The sequence below is a fragment of the Phocoena sinus genome, chromosome 20 (genome assembly GCF_008692025.1).
Source record: "Phocoena sinus isolate mPhoSin1 chromosome 20, mPhoSin1.pri, whole genome shotgun sequence".
Classification (NCBI taxonomy): Eukaryota; Metazoa; Chordata; class Mammalia; order Artiodactyla; family Phocoenidae; genus Phocoena; species Phocoena sinus.
The window spans coordinates 8,219,128-8,240,100 of NC_045782.1; the positions used below are offsets into that span (position 1 = coordinate 8,219,128).

At 49.3% G+C, this 20,973-nt stretch overlaps 3 protein-coding genes and 1 long non-coding RNA gene across 8 annotated transcripts; all 4 read left to right on the forward strand.

Moving 5' to 3' along the window:
* Window positions 1-276: 276 nt before the first annotated feature.
* Window positions 277-914, forward strand: RNF222 (ring finger protein 222). The gene has a single exon (XM_032617763.1). The coding sequence runs from the start codon at window positions 279-281 to the stop codon at window positions 912-914; it is 636 nt and encodes a 211-aa protein (XP_032473654.1). The 5' UTR covers window positions 277-278.
* Window positions 915-3,213: 2,299 nt separating this feature from the next.
* On the forward strand, window positions 3,214-7,097 carry LOC116746334. The gene is made up of 3 exons (XR_004347678.1): window positions 3,214-3,281; window positions 4,036-4,111; window positions 4,630-7,097. It is a non-coding gene; the product is annotated as an uncharacterized LOC116746334 (long non-coding RNA).
* Window positions 7,098-8,054: 957 nt separating this feature from the next.
* On the forward strand, window positions 8,055-12,973 carry RPL26 (ribosomal protein L26). 2 transcript variants are annotated; one of them, XM_032617753.1, is made up of 4 exons: window positions 8,055-8,155; window positions 8,959-9,131; window positions 10,255-10,395; window positions 12,802-12,973. In XM_032617753.1, the coding sequence occupies exons 2-4, from the start codon at window positions 8,964-8,966 to the stop codon at window positions 12,928-12,930; spliced, it is 438 nt and encodes a 145-aa protein (XP_032473644.1). In that variant the 5' UTR covers window positions 8,055-8,155; window positions 8,959-8,963; the 3' UTR covers window positions 12,931-12,973. The 2 variants fall into 2 exon arrangements, with proteins under 2 accessions (XP_032473644.1, XP_032473645.1); XM_032617754.1 differs by having other exon boundaries at window positions 8,123-8,155; window positions 9,044-9,131.
* A 1,343-nt stretch (window positions 12,974-14,316) lies between these two features.
* On the forward strand, window positions 14,317-20,423 carry KRBA2 (KRAB-A domain containing 2). Of its 4 annotated transcripts, XM_032617648.1 has the most exons (6): window positions 14,317-15,112; window positions 15,668-15,833; window positions 16,611-16,817; window positions 16,915-17,047; window positions 17,239-17,424; window positions 18,413-20,423. In XM_032617648.1, the coding sequence occupies exon 6, from the start codon at window positions 18,437-18,439 to the stop codon at window positions 19,670-19,672; it is 1,236 nt and encodes a 411-aa protein (XP_032473539.1). In that variant the 5' UTR covers window positions 14,317-15,112; window positions 15,668-15,833; window positions 16,611-16,817; window positions 16,915-17,047; window positions 17,239-17,424; window positions 18,413-18,436; the 3' UTR covers window positions 19,673-20,423. The 4 variants fall into 4 exon arrangements, with proteins under 4 accessions (XP_032473539.1, XP_032473541.1, XP_032473540.1 ...); XM_032617650.1 differs by lacking the exon at window positions 16,611-16,817; XM_032617649.1 differs by having other exon boundaries at window positions 15,668-15,774; window positions 16,611-17,047.
* The last annotated feature ends 550 nt before the right edge of the window (window positions 20,424-20,973 follow it).

A 20,973-nucleotide genomic window follows, 5' to 3' on the forward strand; every position in this document is an offset into this window, starting at 1 on the left:
CCACCCACCTCCTTCCAGAGCCCAGCGTGGCTGGGAGCTCTCGCTATTTGTCTCCCAATCCCCCTTCCGGAAGCGGCCCCTCATCGCTTCCGGCGGGTCCAGGGTTACTTCCGGTAGACCCTGGAGGAGGAGCAGCGGGAGAGGACCCGGGAGGAGGGGGCGGAGGCAGCGGGGTGCCGGGAGGCCCGGAGGGGTCCGGCAGGGGAGCGAAGGAGGGAAAGGCGCTGATGCTCTGGCCCTTCTCGCCCACAGCCAGGGCCCTGCCCTCCCGTGCGGCCATGTCCGAGGGGGAGAGCAAGGAAAGCTCGGGCGGCGAGTGCCCCGTGTGCTACGAGAAGTTCCGCGAAATGGAGGGCGCCAGCCGGACGCTGAGCTGTGGCCACATGTTCTGCCATGACTGCCTGGTCAAGTACCTCCTCTCCACGCGCGTGGACGGGCAGGTCCAGAGGACCGTCGTCTGCCCCGTCTGCCGCTACGTCACCTTCCTCGGCAAGAAGAGCTCCTCCTGGCCCTCCAAGCTGGACAAGAGCGCTCAGACCCTGGCCGTGCCCATGGGCCTGCCGCCCGTGCCACCGCCGGACACCCTAGGCCACGCCAACTCCCTGGCCCTCTCCCAGCCTTTCTGGAGGCCGTCCCCGAATCAGGGCGTCCAGCTGACCTTGGACCCGCCGCCCGGCCTACTCCAGGAGCCGCAGATCTTCATCATCAGCTGCCACGGGATGCCCCTGGGGAAGCAGGACAGCATCCTGCCCGGGCGCAGCCAGGCCGAGCTCTTGGAGGCCTCCCCGGTGCCCAGCTCCACCCGGTCGTTCTGCAGCCGCTCCCAGGCCCTACTGCTCATCATCCTCATTGCCGTGGTGGCCATGGTGCCTGCCATCCTGCCCTGGGTGCTGCTGGTGAGGAAGCACGCGTGAGTGGGGCACCGGCCCGAGGGCCGCTCTGGAAGCTGCCCACTCACACAGCCAGGCTGCCTGGGGGTGGGGGCCAGCCGAGCCCTGTGGGGTGGCCAGGGGCAGAGAGGGTGTTAGGGCGGTGCTGGCTGGAGGTCCAGTGGCATCTCCCCACCCCGGGCTCCTTGCTCCCAGTGCGTCTCAGGGAGAACAGGGAGGCCAGGGCTGGGCTGAGCAGCAGGCTCTGGGCTGAATGAAATGGAAACTCCAGGCTCCAGGCCAGGGAGGAAAGCGTGATGGACACCCCTGCTCAGAAACAGCAGCAGGGGCATACCCTCCGGGGATGTTGACCCTTCCTCTAGGCTGGAGCCGAGCAAGGCAGGGAGATGGGCGGCTGCTCCGTCCTGTGGGCTCACCAACCCCGAGGGATAGTCCTCACCTGCCAGGTGACCTGCCTGAGGCCAGCTGGGGTTCTGCGTGGGGTACATCCTGGAGGGGCCCAAGGGCAGGACTCCTCCAGGTCAGAATTCCCGGCCAGGGTCCTCCAACCCGCTCCGAGCAATAAACAGAAGGGGTGGCGCAGGGGCCAAAGGCACTTGTGTTTCCTGGAGTCTCAGCCCCCATCCGTGACACCCCACAGCTGGGCAGGGGTGCCAGCCTGGAAGGTGTTCCCTGAGGGAGAAGCTGATCTCAGGGAGCTCCTGGAGGAAGGAACAGAAAAGGGGAGCGGAGGCCACATCAGGAGTCGGAAGTTTGTTGACAGAGGCTGAGGCCAGCAGAATGGCCCACAGAGCCAGAGGTCTCCCCAAGCCTCCCCGGCCCAAGAATGGTCCAAATTTTGAGTCCTGGAGTTTTCAAGGATAGTGTGGAAGGCGGGCAGTGCAGGGGAAGCCTGGTGGCCGGGACTTGAGTCAGCTGAAAACTATGTGGGCAAACGAACACCTGGGGGCTTCCTCCCAGCCCAGGTTCTCCTCTTCCTCATGACCAACCACTCATTAGAGGCCACACCAGCTGGGCCAGTTCCCGGGGTGGATTCCCAGGCTGGGCTGGGTGAGGAAGGGTGGGGAAGAAGACAGCGGTGCTTGGCAGAGACAACCCAGATGTTGTCGGCGCTGGCCAAGGTCACATCACCTGGGGACCCCGCCTATGCTGGGGGTCCTTGATGAGGACACTAGAAAAAGCTCAGATTGGGTCTTGTCTGGGGAGCGAGCCATTCGGGGACAGCTATTTTCTGTTTACTAAGGCCCATAAGTCAGTGGGCCATCATCTTAATTTTAGGGCTAAAACCAGCAAAAACCTCAAGCTGTTTTCTGAAATGGGTGGTTCAGAGCCCAGGTGTGCCAACAGCCAAGCTCTCCACAGCCTCTGCCTCTCCCAGCGCAGTTCGCTGTCTGTGGGGAAAGAAGTAGCGCCCTCTTACCTAGTTCCTAAAAGCCTGTAATGGTGGTCATTTGGGGACCATTCGGGGATGGGATCCACCTGCAGGGGATATTGGGACACAGAGAGAGTTGATTTAATGCACTTATGGGCTTCTTTTCAAGATTAGAGAAGAGCATAGGTGCTATTGGGGGAGGTACAGGTGGATTCATGGGAAAAATGTTTATTACAGGAATTAAAATGTTAAATTTACGAAGACTCTACTGAGTCAGTTTTAACCACACCCAGGCTGCTTCAAACAGTGTCATGAATGTCTGGGGACCTGCTTTTAGCCTTTTCAGATTCTGTTGTGTTTGCCAAAAGTTAATTTCGAAATACCTATAGTGTTTCCATATTGTTCAGTCGTGACTTGTAGATGGCACTCCTTTTATTTTCAAAGAATGTCAAAAGCTATATATTTTCTCAAAGATTCCAGACACACTGTAAATGCATGTGGGAAGCGATGAGCCTGGCCTTTTAGGATAATTCACTTTAAATGAAAAAGACCATCCGAAAACACAAATGCAAATGGCTCTTAAACATTTACTCAGCCACACTTGTGAAAGGAGTGCAAATTACAATTCTGCTGGCATCCCATTTTTCACCTATTAGCTTGTCTAAACTCACCCTGCTGCCAACGCTGAGGGAAGCAAGTGAGGTTGATAGGAAGGGATACTGATAAAACCCCTAGGAGGGGAAATTTGACATTATCTATCAAATGTCCACTTTGACCAAGCAATTCCCGTTCTAGAAAGGTATGTGACAGACACACTTGCATACTGCGGCATTGACATATGTAATTGCAGTGTTGTTCCTAAAAACAAAGAATTGGGAAACCCTGCATGCCAGTCAGAAGGGGCTGGTTGTGTAACTTAAGATGCAGGAACTGTCATGCAGCTGTAAAAAGAACAAGGAAGGACCTGCAAACTGACTCCGAAAGTCTCCAAGATCCAATGGCCGATGGGCAGAGGCAAGGTGTGGAACGCTGGGTATCCGATACTACAACCTGTGTAGAAAGTGGGGGCATAAGAATTTACTTTCCGGGACTTCCCTGGTGTCCAGTGGTTAAGAGTGCGCTGAGAATGGACTTGAGGACACGGGGAAGGGGAAGGGGAAGCTAGGATGGAGTGAGAGAGTGGCATGGACTCATAAATACTACCAAATGTAAAATAGATAGCTAGTGGGAAGCAGCTGCATAGCCCAGGGAGATCAGCTCTGTGCTTTGTGACCACCTAGAGGGGTGGGATAGGGAGGGTGGGAGGGAGACGCAAGAGGGAGGAGATATGGGGATATATGTATACGTATAGCTTATTCACTTTGTTATACAGCAGAAACTAATACACCACTGTAAAGCAATTATACTCCGATAAAGATGTTAAAAAAAAAAAAAAAAAAGACTGTGCTTCCACTACAGGGGGCACGGGTTCGATCCCTGGTCAGGGAACTAGATCCCACATGCCACGTGGCGTGCCCAAAAAAATGAAAAAGAATCTACTTTCTGATTTGCTTATTTGTGCATAAAGCAATTGGGAATATTCCAAAAAAACTAGTATGAGTGGTGAACTGTGGATGGGGATGAGAAAATGATGGGATGGAAAGGGAACTTCTCCCTTTACCTTTGGTATTTTGGGATTTTTGAACCAAGTAAATGTAGGTGTTATCTGAACATTGAATTGAAAAATTATATTAGAAGCTAAAGATATCTTCAGTGTACACACTTGTTGCCTAGTGAGGAGTCGGCCCCAAGAGCCGCCAGACTGCTTGACCCGTGGTTCCAGCGTGTCAGCTGATGTGTGTCGTTCGAGGTATGACATCTTAGGCTTAACAGGCACCCAGGAAGGAAGGTAAAATGTTTAATATTCTCAGCGTTCCTAAGTTCCTATGGATTTCTCTGGGCCCCACCATTTAATGTGCTCATTTTGATTCCCTCTTTCTCGATTTTTTTGGCTGTGCTGCGCGGCTTGTGGGATCTTAGCTCTCCAACTCCCCAGGCCCCTGGCATTGAGAGTGGGAGTCCTAACCCCTGGACTGCCAGGGAATTCCCTGTTTTGATTCCCTCTTTGATATCCTTCCTTTTCTTTCTCAAATAAAATCTTTCGCTTTAAGCAACCACCCTGGGGTCAGGGCACTACAGGAAGATAACATAGATAGGTAGACAGGCAGACGGATGCCCCGAGGTTAAACATAAACTGTCACTCCTCTCTTTCTCCCCTTGTCCAGCGGCATACCCCCGCCTTTACACTCACACACACACTCTCACACTCACACACACTCACTCCCTTTGCCACCTCCCATTACAATAACCTTTAACTCTCATACACAGTCTAGGCCGACCCAGCGAGCCGAAGGATCCATACTTCACTGGTGGGCCCCAGGCCAGAGCTGCCAGGAGTCTGGGCAGGCACATCAGAGACCGCTCTGCCCCTCGGCCCGTGACCTCTGCCCTCAGTGAAGCCTGAGGACGCGGGCAGCTCTTCTGCAAGGCAGAAGGCAGTCTCTCTTTGACCTTCACAATCCAAATGTCCTTTTTTGATACAAAATAAACAACCTTGGCCCACCCTCACAACTTGTCCCTTTCCTTCGTCCTCCTCAAACCCAGAACAAAGGAGCACCACAACTAATTCTCAACACAACCTACTGGCAGTTCCTACAAGCAATGCTGGTGCAGGCCTCCGGGCTCTCGTTTGGGTAGTTCTCTCCACCTGGAACACGCTTCCCCCATTGTCTACCTGGAAAACTCCTACCTAGCTTTCCAGAAACAGTTCATGGGTTACCTATAAAACCTCCCCCAACCCTTACCTTGGTTAGAATTGGCCGCACCTGTGCTGTGTCCCCTGCTGCATTCCACCATCTTCCCGAGACACTTGATGATGGCGTGTTTGTTGACAAGTCCGTCTCCTCCTAGACAATGTGCTCCTTGACGAGAGGCTAGATCTTAACTGATCTTGCTAAGATCATACCAAGCGTCTGGCACAGAATTTAGGAAACAGTCGAAGCTGGATAAAGAATGCATGAGTGAAGGAATGAATGGATGAACAAATGAACAAGTAAATGTGACGGTTTGTGGTCCAGAAAAAAAGTTTAGTCCAGGGATGTAGGCATGAAGCCTGGATAATACCTACTTTGGTGTGTCTTAGGGCTACACAAAGACCACCCTCAAAATGACCCGAAGGAGCCAATTTAAAAGGACTCACTTGGGGACTTCCTCGGAGGTCCAGTGGTTAAGACTCAGAAAAAAAAAAAAAGGACTCACGTAAGAAGAATGTGGAGAGAGGACAGCCAGGCGAGGTGGCCAGAGGTTCGTGTAGGGTGGAGCCATGATGTCCAACAGACACTTGTGAAGATAAACAGACTGTATGACTAGGCTAGCAGTCATCTGCATCAGTGGGTACAATTTCCAACAGTCTTCACACTGTATAAAGTGGTTATGCTTCCACATGGTGGGTGGGCTGGAGTTTAATTTCGATGACTGTGTTGGATGGAGGGAGGGAGGCCTGAGAGGCTTGGGTGACAGTGGAGAATGATGGGGAGGCTGAAGAAACAGAGAGGACCTTTGAGAGGACCCCAGAGAGAAAGATGATGGGGAGGCCTGAAGAAGAGGCAATGAAGGAAACTAGTAAAGACAGTAAGAGGAAAGAGAAAGTGAAGACCAGAAAGGGAGGCAGGAGCCTTCAGCAGTTCCCTACGACTTTCAGCATCCAAGTCAAACTCAGCTCAACCCCAGAGCCTCATGGGCTCCTCTCTGAATCCCTCTCATGCCAGCCACAGGGACCTGGCACCTGGTGACAGTGTGTCATGGGCTTCACACCTCCACGCCTTCCCTCAGGCTATTCCCTCTCTGCCTCCTGGAGCTAATTTTAACATTCCTCAAAGGTCACTAAAGGGCGACTTCACCCCAGGTCTTCCCGGACCCCAGAGTTCTCTTCTCTTCCCGAAGCACCCAGGCACCAAGGATAGCCAGGCTCAGCGAGCACTTCTCTGGGGTCCTGTGGTTGTAAATTTTGTTGTTTATCTCATCTCTTAGACAGTGAGCTTCCTGCAGGCAGAAACTTTGACTAATTTCCTTTTGTAGCTCCAGGGTGCAACGTGGCTGGCCCATGAAAGATGTTCCATAAACATTTGTTGAAAAGAATTGCAGCAGCAGAATTCTGCTCTCACTGAAGTTTTGAATAACAAATAAAATCCGGGGCTATATCTTCACAGCATATTTAAGAACACAACTATTTTTAAATCATGAAAACACATGTTCTTCACCGACTCCACTCTGGGCCCTCAAGGATATGGTTTCTCACTTTTTGACTTGACCCCAGTGGGTTCCTACAAATTGGAAACATATAGGGAATTATCAGAAGGGGCTGGGAAGCCAGCCTGCATGGGTTCGTCTATAACCTATGGGTTCTGTATAACCTTGCACGAGCTCCTCTCACTTCTCTGTGGCTCAGGGTCCTCATCTGTAAAACAGGACAACAATACCAGGATGGCAAGGCTATTTGGTGGATTAAAGGAGCTAAAAAGGCAGTGAGTAGAAGGGTGTCCCTAAGACTCTGCAAGCTTACTACGTCTTAAGTATCATGAAACGTGTGTCTTCCCCTAGTATGACACCTGCGTTATTCATTCAACAGAAACCGATCGCTTACTAGGTGCGCGGCCAGGCACGCGGCGGGAGTTCACCCCGCACTGCAATCCTTCAGGAGGGCGCACCCCCTTGCCCTGCTTCCATCAGATCCTGAACTGAATGTGAGCAGGCGGTAAAATTAAGAAAAGGGCACAGTGGGGGGCTTCCCTGGCGGCACAGTGGTTAAGAATCCGCCTGCCAGTACAGAGGACACGGGTTCGAGCCCTGGTCCGGGAAGATCCCACATGCAGCGGAGCAGCTAAGCCCGTGCGCCACAACTACTGAGCCTGAGCTCTAGAGCCCGTGAGCTACAACTACTGAATCCTGCGTGCCTAGAGCTTGTACTCCGCAACAAGAGAAGCCACCGCAATGAGAAGCCCGCTCACCGCACTAGAGAAAGATGGCGTGTAGCAATGAAGACCCAACGCAGACAAAAATAAATAATTAAAAAAAAAAAAAAGAAAAGGGCACAGTTCTCTACGTGGAAAAGCTTCCTCACGCCGCGCTCCTCAAAGTGTGGTCTCGGACCAGCACCCTCGGCATCACCTGGGAGCTCGTTAGAAACGCGGGTTCAGACCTACTTCCGCGGGACGGGGGCGGACCCGCGGCCCCAGTTCTCGGAAGGCCCCTCGCCGGTGGGAGCCGAACCTCGGACGGGCCCCGCGGAGCAGTCAGCACACACATTGGTGTTGGGGCGGCTGCGGGCGGCCGGCTGGAGCTGGCTGGTTACCTGTCAGGCACACTCGACAGGCCCACGCCTTTGGCCCGGGGTCCAGGTAACCGAGGTGACCGGCCGGCCGGAGTCCCAGCGCCACCTGGCGGTCAAATATAGGACCTGCCCTTTCCCGGCTAAGGGAGTACCCGCTGCTCGGTGTTCGAGTGAAGGGACACGGGTCCCTTGGGGCCGCTAGCTCCCTCAACACCCGCCGGGGCAGTCAGACCCCAAGCAGCCCCCGCCACTTGCCCGGGAACCACCGTTCCCAGAGGACGCAGCTGGAGAACCCAGAGCTCCCACGGAAGGCACCAGGACCTGGAGAAGGGCTCTGCAGTTCCCCTCCGAGCCACGAGATGACGCTAGTGATCAATTTCTTTCCCAGTTTTCCGTCCGCGTTCAAACTCTGCGCCTCTCTCGCTCCAAGAAACATCGGTCTCGCGAGACCTCTCGGAAACTTACAAAACCGGAAGCTGTGTGTGGATCTCTTCCCTTTTGTGGCCATCGCTGAAGCGCCAAGGGGTGAGTTTGCTGGGACAACGCGTATAATCCGCAGCCATCCGTTCACGGGCACGGTGTATCTCGACCCCGGGGGCCCCGATACTGTCCCGGTGGCCGAGTAGCAGCCGGGAAGGGGGGCCAGGATGGTCTCGATCTTTCTTCTAGCTCAAGGCCCGCCGGGGTGGGGAAGGGAGGAGGAAAGAGGATTTGGGGACTTGGCAACGGGAGCTGAAGGGGAGAGGGCCTATGGTGATGGAGTCTAGTCTGGGCAGTGTAGTTTCCTAAAGAATGGTCTCGGGATAGCTTCTTGGTAAATCTACAGAACTTTCAGACGGCGCTCGCCCATTGGAAGGCTTTTTGGATCCGAGTTATGTGCATTTTCCAGGTTCGGGATGAGGGCCTGATTTCATTCATTTGGGATGGGGCTAAATGGGTTCACGCTCAAGTTCGCAGATTAACGTTAGTTGGTCTTTCTAAAACGTGATGTGATGTTTGAGTTGTCAGTCTGCTTTGCCCTAAATCAGCGGAAATATAAGGCCTGTTTTAGCTTCCTTACGCAGTAGTTATGCAGTTTGAGAGTGTAAACAAAAAGTTTAATTACAACAGGTGTGTTGGTAATGGAACGTTCTTCTGTTCCATAAGTAAATAAAGAAAACATCCCAGTAAAGCAATTCACTACAAGCAGTTTTTGATGAAGTTAAAGAATGTGACAGCTTTTGTGAGCATTCTAAACTTTCCAGATGAAATTGTTGCAGTTACTTGTTTGTAAACTGAGTGAGATTTGGTCATTTAAGGGTTTGCACCTCTTTTAACTTTTTATTTAGCCGAAATGAAGTTCAATCCCTTTGTGACTTCTGACCGAAGCAAGAACCGGAAAAGGCATTTCAATGCGCCTTCCCACATTCGCAGGAAAATTATGTCTTCCCCTCTTTCTAAAGAGCTGAGACAGAAGTACAATGTCCGATCCATGCCCATCCGGAAGGATGATGAAGTTCAGGTATGTGCCGTGTTCAGGTCATCTTGGCGAATATCCCGCACGTTAGGCATAGACGATGGATTGCATTCTGAGAGTGATACATCTGAGACGTTCGCTCCCAGGACAGGATTGCAAAAGGAGTTGAGCTGGGGACTAAACACAAAGTATGCAGCTTTCTTCACCTTTACACTTTGGTGAAAATCAGTTGTCTCAAGCATCAGATGCAGTCATAATTAAACAGAAGACAGGGGGTTTGGAACCAGAATCTTACTTTTGGAGTTATCTTTTTCTGGGTATGTTTGGGCATTGGAGAGGCATTTGAGGACCAGTAAACAATTCTGTGTCTGAATCAAAATCCATATATAAGTTACAACTGAGCTGTAGTTTCATATGATTGTTTGAGAGGACCAGTAAATAATCCGTCAAGTCTATTTAAGCGAAAATTCCTATTAATGTTTCTTAGCTGTAACTTGCAGCTAGTGATTAAGATTCAGTCTCTAAAGCAGCTTACACGTTACCAGCATTTCATGAGATGAATAGCCATTTGTCGCTCCTGGGCTGGTGCTAAAATTGCCAGTAGGTCTTGGAGGCAGTCTCCTCTGCTTTCTGCAACTGGGAAGAAACATCTGTTCAGAAGCACTTTGGCAAGCTGAGGGTCGTTGGGACTTGCGGGTACAGAACGATGTTAGTTAACCTCAGGGAAAGAAGTGGCATGTTTCCTTAAATATTAGCTGCTGCCCACTCTTGGGCACTTAGCTGGGCCCTTTAATGGGTTGTGAATTTAATATTTATGGCCTGTTGTTCCCTTTGAGATGGAGTGACAATTTCCTTGTCAACTTGGTACAAAAAACCAAGGTGGGCTTGTTCCTCGTTTTTAACCTTTTAACAAGCCCACCACTGCTGGTGGGTCATCAGTTGTAAGATGCACTGTCCATCACTGTAGATTTATATGGAGCATAGTTTATTTCCAGGTTAATTGAAGCCAGAGATAGAATTATTGGCACATTTCCATTAATGATTAGGTCTTTCAAAATTGGAAGATCCTGTAAAGTGAATGATGTTTATCTGATTCATAGGTTTCCTGATTTTCAAGTTTAATATTCTTTTAACCACATATATCTTTTATTTTTGAATTTGCATTTAGGTTGTACGAGGGCACTACAAAGGGCAGCAAATTGGCAAAGTAGTCCAGGTTTACAGGAAGAAGTATGTCATCTACATTGAACGAGTGCAGCGGGAGAAGGCTAATGGCACAACTGTCCACGTGGGCATTCACCCCAGCAAGGTGGGTGTTTTTAAGAATGCTTGAGAGGGGAGAAGGAAATTTTAACAGTTATTCTGTATGTGTATTTAATGTACCTTTTCCTTAAAAGCTATTAGTAAGCTGATGGATCAGTCTAAAAATGAATAGGTCGTAAAATATAGGAAATCGGGTAATTTTTAGATATGGAGCTGATACCCTGTGTATTAAACAGAACTGACTAAACAGTAAGGCACATTTACAGCCCTGCAAAGTAGGTATTAAGTCATTTGCAGATGGAAAAAATCTGGACCTCAGAGTCTAGATCCCATTGATAGTGGTATCTAAGCCAAAATAGAAGATAATGGTCCGATTCTCATGTCCTGGACTTTAATGTGAATTCTCCAATACAGCTGTCTAATTTCTCTCAATTAAAAAAATATGTTTAATATAAAGGTAATAAATGTGCTTGGTGCCTATTCAAATAATGAGGTGTTCGTTTTTTTAAGATCTTGAGTTGGCACCACAAATCTAATCTTCAAACTACAGGAAAGTCGAAAGACTAGTACAGCTGTTGCATATCTTTCACCTAGAATTCACAACTACCATTTTCTTTGCCCTTTTCCCTACCCACTAGTGGATTACAAACATCGTGGCACTTCACCTCTAATTACTTCAGTGTGTATCTCTTAAGAACGAAGACTTTCCCATTCTTTACTGCAGTCTTATTTTTGCCCCCCACTAGATGAGCGGTTGTCAAGGTCAGCAATCCAGTGACCAATTCTTAGTGTTTTATGAACTTAATGCAGCATTTGACAGTTGATCTCCCTCTTTGTGGCTCATCTTCATCTCTTATTCCTGACAAACCTCAATATCCAGTTGACTAGTTTGCATGTCAACTTGGATACCCAATCAGTATCTCATACCTGACATGTTTAAACTCCTGGTTTTATCCTTGAACCCTCTTGCAGTTTGTTACCGTCACTGTGTGTGGCAGCTTTGTCCTAATGGCTCAGGCCAAAATGTCATTATTATATACCCCACATCAGTCGATAAGACCTGTTGACTGCTGTCACATTGTATCCAGAATATTGTTACCATCTGAGTGGCCTACAAGACTGATCACCAGCTACTACTTCTTTTTATTTATTTATTTATTTTTGGCTGCATCGGGTCTTCCTTGCAGTGCGCACAGGCTTTCTCTAGTTGCGGCGAGTGGGGGCTACTCTTCGTTGTGGTGCACCGGCTTCTCATTGCGGTGGCTTCTCTTGCTGCACAGCACGGGCTCTAGGCACACGGGCTTCAGTAGTTGTGGCTCGTGGGCTCTAGAGTACAGGCTCAGTAGTTGTGGCACACGGGCTTAGTTGCTCCGCGGCACGTGGGATCTTCCCCGATCAGGGCTCGAACCCGTGTCCCCTATATTGGCAGACGGATTCTTAACCACTGCGCCACCAGGGAAGTCCCATCACCAGCTACTTCTTGATGTCACCTTATTCCACTCTCCGTGTTCTAGTCCACTGGCCTCTTTACTGTTCCTACAGCCATGCTACTCAGTGTGTCTGCTGGTTGGCAGGATCACCTGGCAACTTCATAGAATTGTACATTCTGTTCCCAGGTCTACTGAAGCAGAATTTGGGGGTGGGACCCAGGGGTCTATTTTAATAAGCCCTCCAGACACACTCAAATTTGAGAAACACACCTGTTAAACTTAGAAGTTCTTCTGCCTCTGGACTTCTGTGCTTGCTGTTCTGTTTGGAATACTCTACCCCTCTTATCAGGTCTCTGTTCAAATATAGACCTTTCCGTGAGGCTTTGCCTGATCTCGATTATGATTTGGCCCCTGTCCTCCAGCATTCCATCTCATATTAGATATAACCTCCATGGCGGTGGAGATTGTCTTTTGGTCGCTATGCTATATTTCCAGACCTTGTTCAGTGCTGTCTTTGCCTTCCCTCACCTTCCTCTCTAAGACTAAAATTTATCACAATCTGGGTGTCTTTCGTGACAAATCTGTTGGAATAAGGTCTGTTGTATGACTTCACTAAAGGTTTTGCAGGTTGAAGCATATGTGAAGGCTACATTTAATTTCCAACCTTGTGGTACTAACGTTACTATAGAAACAAAAACGTGTGTGACTTTGTTAGCTTATAAAACTGAGAGGAGTGGAATAGTTGAAACGTTTTGCAGTAGAAAAAGCTGATTTTCTAATAAAGCACAGAAGAGGACGTGAGAAGAACCACCAGTGCCACGTTGCCTTCTCCTTTGTTGGCTGAGCATTAGTGAACATTTAAATTTAAGCCAGGCTTGGGGGTAAAGAATCATTTATGGCGCTTCAGTGTTTAGGCATCCACTCCCACAGGTGTGGGGAATGGCACTGAATGTTGGGCTTCCCGTGTGTTCTGTGTTGGTAATTGTTTAAAGCTCAGGAGCATTTTTCTTATTTGTCTGCAGGTGGTTATCACCAGACTAAAACTGGACAAAGACCGCAAAAAGATCCTCGAACGTAAAGCCAAGTCTCGCCAAGTAGGGAAGGAAAAAGGCAAATATAAGGAAGAAACAATTGAGAAGATGCAGGAATGAAGTGATCTTGTTTACAACTTTCATTAAAAACTGTTAAAATGAAGAGTCTTTGTTTATGTGTGGTGCTTTGAGATGCTGACTAGATTTCGGTGGGTCAGTTTTCAGGGAAGTTCAGGTGATGTTAGCTATCTAGGGGTGGACTACCCTTATCATATGGCTTGATTCCAGTAATGAAAAGTACTGTTTAGAGAGAGTTGGTTTTTTTTTTTTTTTTTTTTTTTTCTTTTTCAGTACATGGGCCTCTCACTGTTGCGGCCTCTGCCGTTGCGGAGCACAGGCTCCGGACGCGCAGGCTCAGCGGCCATGGCTCACGGGCCCAGCCACTCCGCGGCATGTGGGATCCTCCCGGACCAGGGCACGAACCCACGTCCCCCGCATTGGCAGGCGGGCTCTCAACCACTGCGCCACCAGGGAAGCCCGAGAGTTGGTTTTTTAACCAACTTTGAGCATCAGTTCTTTTTTAAAAAATTTATTTTTAGCTGCGTTGGGTCTTCGTTGCCACGCTTGGGCTTCTCATTGCGGTGGCTTCTCTTGCTGGGGAGCGCGGGCTCTAGACCACAGGCTCAGTAGTTGTGGCGCACGGGCTTAGCTGCTCTGCAGCATGTGGGATCTGCCAGGACCAGAGCTTGAACCCGTGTCCCCTGCATTGGCAGGCGGATTCTTAACCACTGCGCGACCAGGGAAGTCCCAAGCACCAGTTCTTTAATGATTGAAATGCTTTCTAACAATATTCCGAGATCGGGACTGATAAAATAGTGATTTTCTTTTACAGAGGCAGCAGCACTTTGGGGTAAAGCTGAATACCCGAGGACCCCCTTTACAACCTTGTTTTCTGCACTGATGTCGTGTGAGTGCTGTTAGACCAAAACGAATCTTTAGCTTACAATCTGAAGCAAAAAGTGCTCACCTAAAATGCAGTTTCTCCTAGAGGATTAAGCGATACCGTGCACAGAGTAATTGTTGGCAACACCTTCCTCACTCTAGACTTAAGCATTTAAACGTGTAGGACGATGAATGGGGTTTACTTTCCAGGCTGGAGGCGAGCATTTATTTATCTTGGAGCCTTTACGACAACGTGTGGAAATAGGTGACCAATTTTGCCGCCGCCGGAGACCTGAGTTAGTGGCTGGCTTAGCCAAGGTCGCACCTGGGCCGGCCCCAGCTATCACCTCGGTGATCTCACTCACCGCAGCTTCCGCCGAGCACGCTGCAGGCTGGGCAGGACCCCCGAACACAGCCTTCGTAACCGAGGAAAGGAGTAAGGTTTCTTCCCGCCGCGGCGTCTGCGGACTGGCCCTCGGGAGGGGCGGGGCTTCCGGCCGGCGCGGAGCCGCTTCCGGCCGGCACGGCCGGCCTCAGCCGCGGCGGCCCCACGCGGGCGGGAAAGGACCGGGCGGCGCTGGTGGACGCAGCCGTGGGTGGGGCAGGGTCCAGGCACGGCGGCCCTGGAGTATTCCTTTTCCCTTCCGGACCTCCCTCTCTTGCAAAACCACCCGGATCGGCCTCTCTTCCCGCTGGCCTGGCTCATTCATTTCACTCCTCCCCCGGAGTTGGCTGCCCTTGGAGGAGTGGGCGGGCCCGACTAGCAGGCGGAACCCGCGTGGAGCCTGGCGCTGTGGTGCCGAGACCGCGGAACCCAGGACGGCACAAAGGACTTGATGCCCGAACCAGGTTTTCGGGAATAATCGGGAGTTTGTATTGTGGAAGGTGCGGGGACACTGCATTATCACCGAGTCTTCCCAACAACTCGTTGTGATGGAGAGTGGTATTCTCCCCATTTTATAGTTGCGGAAAATGAAGCCTCAGTAACTTTGCCCAGCCTACTCACACAGTAAATGATAGCGTCAGAAATTGACTTACCATGTCTCTGCAAAGCCTCTCTTCTATACCTGTAAGCCAAGTGTTTGACAAATACCCTTTGAACATCTTTCGTCTCAGCTCTGTATTCATCTGCCCTCTGAGGGGATACAGCGAGGTAGAAGCCTCAGCCCCTGCCTTCTAGGTTTGTACACCTGAACCAGTCGACTGAAAATGCAAAGCGCTCCAGTGAGTGGTGCAGGCTGTTCAGAGGCGGGAGAGATGGCAGTCAGCCGGAGTGCATCAGGAAGGATGCTGATTTGAGCTGGGTGTGATTTGGAAGAACCTGTTCCAGGTCCGGGACAGCCAAAGCAAAGACTCGCAGGTGGGTGAGGAAGGAAGATCTTTCCAGTCTTCTCTAAACAAGCTCATTTATCAGCCCACCAGCACAGATCACACCAGGAAGTTGGCCATCTTTCTTTGGGGCCTCGTTTCTTTCCTTTTGCTTTAGAACAGGTGTTGAAAACTCAGGTAACTACAGGGGTGGGCAGCTAAGGTGAATAGTTAGTAGCTGGCTTAAAGACTGTGGGAAACAGAGTGTAGACTGTCTAAAGGGAGTGGCTGCCTCTCTACTCCAGCCAGTTGTTGCCAAGTAGCAAAGCTCCCAGTATGACTGGATCGTCCCATTTTTCATGAAAGCCAGAAACCTAGATTTTTATATGAACTCCCCAGTCTGTAAATATAGGTAAACCATTCAATTTTTAAAAAGCAAACACTGGGTAGACTAACCAACATACGTCTATTAGCCAAATGTGACTCTAGGACTGTGCTTTAGAATTTCATGGTATAGGCTAAGGACCATTTCTCATATTAAAGATTGAGATTTTTCCATCCTTTGATTATAAACTATTTCTAGCGTGTCTTCTTCATTCTTTTATAGGATGGAGATGAGGCCTTTCCTTCCCGTGTAGTTCCTTGAAGGGCCTCCAATAGCAGCCAGTGCAGCCAATTTCTGAGAGATGCTGGTTTCAGTGAGGAGTCTGGAAGGTGCTCCTCCTGGATTCCGTTGAATATCTTGTGGTTTCAAGTCTCTTCTAAGGACTGTGGTATAGTAATACATATTCTTTGGGAAACAAAGCCCCATGTCAATGATTATATGGGACTGGTGGATGAAACAGACTGGTTTATTTACTGCAGGACTTCTCAGAGCCTTTAAAAATGTCAGTTTGCACTGAGGGTCTTGAGCTCAGGCTTAAAGAGCATATTATAAACATTCTGTTTCTTCGATCCTGAAATGCATATTTTTCACCTTTAAAAAATCTGGATGTGTGGGCAATTCCCTGGCGGCTCAGTGGTTAAGAATCTATACTTCCACTGCAAGGGGCACGGGTTCAGTCCCTGGTTGGGGAACTAAGATTCCGCATGCCGTGCAGCGTGGCAAAAAAAACCATCTGGATATGTTCATTTAATATAGGGCCTCAGTTTTTCCTCTCAAAAGAAAATTGTCATTATGTCAGTGGTTTTACAGTCAGTGGTGTCTTTAGAATCAGGAATGTTCCATGGTTAACCAGTGAGGCCAGTTGAGGGAATTCGAAGCCTTTTTAGTGGAGGACGGATCTGGAAGCAGGCTCAGCTTAACTGAGACTCTTGCTCAGAGCTTTTAATTGTTTCCATCGGGACTTCCCTGGTGGTCCAGTGGTTAAGACTCCACACTCCCAGTGCAGGGGGCCCAGGTACCATCCCTGGTCAGGGAACTAAATCCCACATGCATGCCACACCAAGATCCTGTGTGTCACAACTAAGACCCAGCATGACCAAACAAATAAATCAATAAATATATATATATATATTTAAAAATGTTTCCATCTTTCTCTGCTTCTCAGGATTCTGCCCTACCCCTCAGCTCTTCATCTGATGGCTGGCATCTCGGGGATCTTGTTTTCCTAAGATTATTGGAATTCCTGTGATCATCACATGAACTCTTCCCCTGGCCTCATCACCATCCTGTGTTCCAGAGTTGTTCTAACTAAGGAACCTCGGTTTAGATACCTGAGTATCAAGTTCTCTTCCGGAGGAATTCTCCAATCTCGGTGGAGTGTGGACTCCATTTGGAGTATCTCTTTGGCATGATAATCTCCTGACATATCTCTGTGTCCCTAGATGTAATCTTTTCATTTCTTGAAACAGGCCCTGCTGCCTCGTCAGAACCATCAAGCCTGTACCTGAAAGTGTCTCCCGGCCTTGGAGTGCTCAAGTCCTCTTGGACTCTCTGCTTCGTTCTGGAAATATGTGGGCTTCAGCTCAGGCAGTGTCAAAACAGGTCAGGCCTACAGACCTCCCAGGAGGACAAAACCCCTCTTCCTCACCCACGTAGCTGGACTCATCTTGCTGGATATGAGACCTTTCCTCTCCCTCCGTTATCTTTTCTTTGTGTAGTACTCACATGACTGACATTCAGTCATGCGTGTGGGCACGCCTTTGTTCCCAATACCTCTACTGTCTCTTTCCTAGTCCTGCTGCAGCTACTCCTTAGCCCAGGACCCGAGACAGAACCGTCCCTGTGGCAGCAGCTGGCGTCATTTCAGGAGGCAGTGACATTTGAGGATGTGGCCAGAGATTGGAAGTGTCAAGAGGCCTCTCAGAAGGATTGCAGCAGGGACACAATGCTGGACAGTTGCAAGAAGCCAGTCCCTCAGCGTAAGGACTTGTCTTCATTTACTAATCCTGTGTACAATCGATGGGGAAAACCATCATTTAAAAATATCCCAGGAATTCCCTGGCCGTCCTGTAGTTAAGACTCCACGCTTCCACTGCAGGGGATCCGGGTTCGATCCCTCGTCGGGGAACTAAGGTTCCCCCCCCCGCCCTCCCCCTGCAACCCCGCCGCAAGCCACGTGGTGCGGCCAAAAAAATCCCCCCAAAATCCCACCGCGTTCTCCTTGAGTCTCCTAAAATGAGGACAGACTCTTCAGCCACAAGAAATTAAGTTGATTGTAGGAAAGCTGAAAAGCCGTCTCTGGTGCTAACTTCAAGTTCACAACTTACTATTGTTATGTGGGTTCCTTCTAGCAACGTTCTCGCATTTATATTATTTTAAAAGGAATGGAGGATGAGATATCAGCCTATTATTGCCTTAGGCATTTCCATTTATCCTCTCCTCTTCAGTTAGCAAAGACGAATTAATAGGTTTCACTGTTTGAGCTAACGGTTTTATTAATTACTCTGTTTGCCTAAAGTCAAAAATTACTACATATCTGTATATGTATCTTGCTGATTTAAAATTCTGTTGACATGCTCTGGTTATGAATGGGCCCAGTGGGCCCTCTAGTTATCTTTATTCTTTATTTATTTGGTTGTGCCTGATCTTAGTTGCGGCAGGTGGGCTCCTTAGTTGTGGCATGCGAGCTCTTAGTTGCGGCATGCATGTGGGATCTAGTTCCCTGACCAGGGATTGAACCCGGGGCCCCTGCATTGGGAGCACGGAGTCTTAACCACTGTGCCACCAGGGAAGTCCCTCTAGTTATCTTTATTCTGTTATTGCTTTATACCATTACTTTAGTAATCTTTCTTCTTCCATACGTTCAAAAATCAGATGAAAGAGTTGATGAGGAACTTTAGAGGGAAAGTCTTCCAGATGGAATATCAGCAGATTTAACCTCGTTCTGTTTCTTTCTACCTTTCTTAGGTTCCTTCTTCCAGTTAGTTCTCCATGATGCCACAGAGAGCTGGAAATGATCCCCCTGGGGTTTCAAATCCAAGTGAAATGGAAAAGGAGATAAGTAACATGAGAGAAAAGTTTCTTATCAGCGTGACAAAGTTAGTGGAAAGCAAAAGTTACAACAGCAAGGTATTTTCCAAAGAAAAGTACTTTCAAACAATAAAGGAAGTGAAAGAAGCTAAGGAGAAGGGGAGGAAGTCATCACGTGATTATCGCCGTGCAGCAAAGTATGACGTGATCTCTGTACAGGGCACAGAGAAACTAATAGAGGCGACTCACGGAGAACGAGATCGAATACGGTATTACGTACACAAGGAAGAGCTGTTTGACATTCTTCACGACACACATCTCAGTATTGGCCATGGCGGGCGGACGCGCATGCTCAAGGAGCTTCAAGGAAAATATGGGAACGTCACCAAAGAAGTCATTGTCTTATATCTGACTCTGTGTAAACAGTGCCACCAGAAGAACCCAGTATCCAAGAGAGGCCTCGCACCCAAGCCCATGCCATTTAAGGACATTGACTCCAGATGCCAAGTTGAAATCCTTGACATGCAGTCAAATGCTGATGGTGAGTTCAAGTTTATTTTATATTACCAGGACCACTTGACCAAGTTTATTATTTTACGGCCATTAAAAGCCAAACAGGCCCATGAGGTGGTCGCTGTCCTGTTGGATATTTTCACAATTCTTGGTACACCCACGATGTTAGAATCTGACAGTGGCTTGGAGTTCACAAACCAGGTTGTCAATGAGCTCAATGAGGTATGGCCAGACCTAAAGATTGTCCCTGGTAAGTACCACCCTGGGCAAGGCCAGGGCTCCCTGGAGCGAGCAAGCCGTGATGTCAAGAACATGCTCAGTGCCTGGATGCAGAGTAACTGTTCACGTCACTGGGCCGAAGGCCTGCGATTCATGCAGATGGTGAGGAATCAGGCCTTTGATGTTTCCTTGCAGCAAAGTCCATATGAGGCGATGTTTGGTTGTAAAGCCAAATTTGGACTCTATTCCTCACACTTACCCCGGGAAACCGTGGCTGTTTTACAAACAGAAGAAGAACTAGAAATTGCTGAAGAACAGCTAGAAAGCAGCCTTTGGATCAGGCAGGAAGAAAGAGCTGAGGTCGGAGCAGACCGATCTGACGTGGACGAGGACGTCAATTCCACTCCTCCCAAAGCTGCGGAGCCCAGCACCTCCCAAGGGGCCCCAGGTCTCTTCTGCTGGTGAACAGACACCTGCCTCTGGGCACCGTGTAGCCACCTGAGAACTGTTGCCAAGGCCCCAGATGAAAGGAATGAAGGCCACACTCTCAGGAAAGCTGTCCATGGTAGTCCTGGCTCACAGGGGGAAAGCAACATGGGTCTCTGATCTCAGGCTGCCATAAAAAATTACCACAAACGTGGAGGCGTAAAACAACAGCACTTTCTTCTCCCATAGTTCTGGAGGCTAGAGGTCTGAAGTCAAGGTGTTGGCAGGGTTTGTCCCTTCTGGAGGCTCTGAGGGAGAATCCATTCCATGCCTTTCTCCTTTGGTGGCTGCCGGCAGTCCTTGCATCCCTTGGGCTTAGAGTAGCACAAATCCATTCTCTGCCTCGTCTGCACGTGGGTCTTCATGTGGCCTTCTCCCCTCTGTCTGTGTGCTCATTTTCTGTCTCTTACAAGGACACTGTTGGACACCAAATCTAGGTCATTGGACTTAAGGCCCATCCTAATTGAGGATGATCTCATCTCAAGATCCTTTTTATTTACTTTTGGCTGCATTGGATCTTCGTTGCTGCGAGTGGGCTTTCTCTAGTTGCGGCGAGCGGGGGCTGCTCTTTGTTGCAGTGTGCAGGTTTCTCCTTGCCGTGGCTTCTGTTGCTGCAGAGCACGGTCTCTAGGTCTGTGGGCTTCAGTAGTTGTGGCACACGGGCTCAGTAGTTGTGGCACGTGGGCTCAGTAGTTGTGGCTCACGGGCTCTAGAGCACAGGCTCAGTAGTTGTGACGCACAGGCTTAGTTGCTCCATGGCATGTGGGATCTTACCGGACCAGGGCTCGAACCCGTGTCCCCTGCATTGGCAGGGGGATTCTTAACCACTCTGCCACCAGGGAAATCCCTCAAGATCCTTAATTTCATCTGTGAAGACCCTTTTTCCAAGTAAGGTCACATTCACAGGTGCCAGGGGTTTGGACTTGGACGTATCTTTTTGGGGGGCTGCAGTTCTACCAACTACAGTCAGTGGAAGAGTATGTTTGCCTGCAGAACATGAACTGATGGGGTCTGAAGCCTGTAGAGCTGGTGGGACTGCCTTACATATATCTAGTGCCTGTTCCTGCTTCTAGACACATAACCCAAAAGATGGGGGCATCAGAGAAAGATGTAGGTGAAGGACAAATAACGAGAAGAGGTTGATCTAACATGCCCCAGAGATTGCCTGCTTCAAGAGAAACCTGGTGTACCATGCCTGCTCTCAGAATGGCACCCACAGGGATTATTGTGTGATGTGTCTGAAACATTTTTAAAATTGGTCAAAATTAAGGCATGGCTGG